Consider the following 3,479-nt stretch of genomic DNA (forward strand, 5'->3'; position numbering starts at 1 on the left):
TGCTCACAAGGGGTTTGCTGAATAATGCTGAATGTGTGTATCAAATCGTCGTCGTGGTTTGTGGAAATTGGCCAACCGGGGATGGAATGCCGTTGTGGGTGTGGGGCACTCAAATGTCCCTTCAATAACTTTGATTGAAAAGCTGGAATTCAAAACAGATGCAAACATGTATGATTCTAGTCACCAGACTGATCCGTTGGTGGAGTGGAAGTTTTTCGCGTAGGAGAGGAGTGAATGTGGAGAATGAAATTTGTCAGCGGAAATGACACAACTTTGTTAAAAAAAGTTAAACTTTACTGGCGCGTCATACAGTTCAAATAAAGGCTTAACTCGTGTTGCTTCTCGCTCATGAGCGTGTGCAGGGTACAAGATTGGTTTCCACTTAGTGCTAATTATTCAAACAACGATTTCAGATTTTAATGGTAAAATCAAGCACTCAAGAAATTGATTTACTCCCTGACAATGGTAGGTATAGCAACTGAAGACGTTGTAATTTCTCCTACCTAGATAATTTATAATTTTTGCAAACGTTTATCAATTAAACTCTTTCATACAATTTCATGTGGCTCAAAATTTAAGACTGTTAGATTTTGCAGCCACACGTTGAAGCATTCCGTTGTAATCTTCTCAACATTCAACCTAGCAAATATTTGCCCTTCACACACCTCTGCCAACAGTTTCCTCACACGATATTACATTTCGGTTTGCATCTTTTGCGCGACCCAATGCAAACGAAGACCCTCACCGTTGTCGTAGATGTCGCAGTGTGGGCCATCATCCGTCGCAGCCGACAATGCTTTCGTCATTATTGGGTGAGTGTGTTTTGTTTAATCTTCCGACATAAACGGCTCTTAAACGGTCTTAAATATTGATGAACAAGTCGAAAAGTTTTGCATTCATCTTCCACCGATCGGCCGTCGAACAACATAATGGAAAAAGTTTAATCTCTTCCGTACTTGGTAACAATCGATTTTCGTGTTTTGCGAGATGTTGAGCGGAAATTCAATCAGAATGTTGTTAATCTTCGGTTTGCTGAAATTGGTAATCGTGTTGGTGAGATGTGAGGAACAAGAATTTCGAATGATTAATCAGTACGAAGAGTTGGAGAAGAACGAAAACTATTCGAGAGTTAGTTGGTACGTTGCTAGTGAGCGAAGTTCGGTTGAGTGTGGAGGAGTATTCAAAAGACTTCAAAATGAGATTATGTCTCCAGGATATCCAGAACAGTATGGAGAAGAACTGCGTTGTGAGTACACGTTCAAGTCACCGTTTGTCTGCAGCAGTCGGTATCATGTGCAGTTTTTGGATTTTTCATTGGAGCCATCGAGAAATTGCTACAAAGATCGATTGATCGTTGGAAACGAAGAAATTCTTTGTGGGACCGTACTTGGTTCAAAAACGTACAACTCGACGGATGGCATCTTGAAGATGAAGTTTGTGACGGATGGATGGGGTAGTGACAGAGGATTCCGGATAGTGGTTACCAGACAGCCGTGTGACGATAATGAGCCGGTGGAGTCATCGACAAGTTACACTGTTTATACGACTATTGAAGTCGCGGAGGAAACTACAGAGCCAATCATAACTCCTGAAGGTGATTTCTTACCACCCAATAGAACGTTTTCAGTGAGTAGTCGTCAAGATATTCCCCCGGAGTTTAATCCTGGTGGAAATGGATATCTTCCTCCCTCAGGAAGCACTATTCCACCATATAATCCAACAAATGTATGCCCTCAGCCTTGCAACCCGTACCCTAACTGCTATCCATACAATCCTGGAACCAATTATCCAACGTATCCTAGCTATCCACCAAAGATTCCTGGATCTGTAACACCTATTTATCCCACGTACCCAACGTATCCTGGAGGACCGGTGCCCGTGTCACCAATTTATCCCCCTACCAATCCAGGCAATAACTATCCTATCAATCCAAACTATCCAGGAACCATAACTCCAATTTATCCAAATCCAAACTGCCAGTATGGTCCTTGTTCACCGAACAATCCAACTTATCCAAATTACCCCAGTAATCCACCGATTAATCCATCGTATCCAAATTACCCCAGTAATCCACCGATTAATCCATCGTATCCAAATTACCCCAGTAATCCACCGATCAATCCAAGCTATCCAAATTACCCCAGTTATCCAGCCTATCCACCCACCAACAGTGGTGGCGGTACTAACTCAATAGGAGGTGCACCGCCTGGCTACCAACCAAACATGCAAGATCCGGAATTTGAACTAGCCGAGAACGCTTCCTCTAGCAGACCTGAACATCAGGACATCCCAGTTCCACCGTTCCTACCCCCCGTCCAACCAGGTCTACAACAATGCTGCCGCAACGTCTTCAACCAGAAACGCTTCTACCTAGTGAGTCCAAACTTTCCCAGCTACGAAACCATCAACAGAGATTGCGCCTACCAGATCTATCGATTTTCACCCAACACCTGCCGGTTGATCATCACCTTCAAGTACTTCCTGGTGGGCGACGATCGTTTGAACTGCGCTGACGCTTTCCTGGAAATCGATGGCCGTCGCATCTGCGGTTGCCGTTCAGGAATGGTCTACACCACTCAATGGAATAACTATCCCAAGATGCTCCGCGTACGAACCACACGCAATCGCTTCCCAAACGTCCAGGGTTTCGTGCTGGATGTCTATCAGGAAAGCTGTCCCTATCGCTACGTCCGAAGTCATCCACCGCCGGCTCAGGACCGTTCCTACAACTATCAAGCTCAACGGTTGGCTCCGCAAAACGTGACTACCGTTCAAAGCAACTCCAGTACGCTTTACACTTACTATTACTACAATGGAGATCAATCTGCGGAAATCAAAGCTGCAGCACGAACGGTGCAACAATATCCGGAGGGACCTTCGTCCAAATTCTTCTACCCACCAAGTGTTCAATCGTATGGTGCCTGCCAATTCAACGCTCTCGATTGGTTACGGCTCAAGGTTGAATCACTGTGGATCGCAAAACCGAGATGTTAAACACGTGGTTTAATAAATTTGAAAACAGTAATCTTAAGCTACCAGCGAATCACGGCAATTCGTGGTAGCCCCCCCGCAACTTCATTCATCGCACCAACCTCCAACTACCATTCGATTATATCGCTGTAAAATAAACGCATGCTAGTCCAAACAAAGAAAATCGAACCATTTAATTCGCCTGGGAGCGACAAATCCGAAAAGTTCACTGCCATCGAAAAAGGATGTACCCACATAATTCCCCATCAGGTCTCTCGATTCATCGCTGAGCCAGTGAAACGTGTTCCCCTGACGTGGCATTTATGTACAAGTGCGCTATCTCGATCGGAACGATATATTTTCTCTCATCGTAGTCGCACAGAAAAAGCACTCCCCTGAGGTTTTCCCATTTAGCTAATTGGTCGATCGAAAAGGAAAAACGAATTTCGCGCTAAGATGCTAAGGGAAAAGTGTATTCATCGTTCAAGAAACCGAGGGTTTCCCCTATG

General features: G+C 44.5%; 1 protein-coding gene across 1 annotated transcript; it reads left to right on the forward strand.

Annotated features, from left to right (window-relative positions):
* The first annotated feature begins 902 nt into the window (after window positions 1-902).
* On the forward strand, window positions 903-3,111 carry LOC135705866 (uncharacterized). Its single transcript, XM_065227719.1, has one exon. It carries the CDS (start codon window positions 988-990, stop codon window positions 2,992-2,994), a length of 2,007 nt encoding a protein of 668 aa, XP_065083791.1. The 5' UTR covers window positions 903-987; the 3' UTR covers window positions 2,995-3,111.
* Window positions 3,112-3,479: the final 368 nt, after the last annotated feature.

The sequence above is a fragment of the Ochlerotatus camptorhynchus genome, unplaced genomic scaffold (genome assembly GCF_037179485.1).
Source record: "Ochlerotatus camptorhynchus isolate MF236.1 unplaced genomic scaffold, CSIRO-AGI_Acam_v1.1 ptg000274l, whole genome shotgun sequence".
In the NCBI taxonomy this organism is placed as follows: Eukaryota; Metazoa; Arthropoda; class Insecta; order Diptera; family Culicidae; genus Ochlerotatus; species Ochlerotatus camptorhynchus.

Excerpts from the sequence above, each read along its gene's own strand:
- LOC135705866 (XM_065227719.1), top strand. The coding sequence starts at position 988 with ATGTTGAGCGGAAATTCAATCAGAATGTTGTTAATCTTCGGTTTGCTG.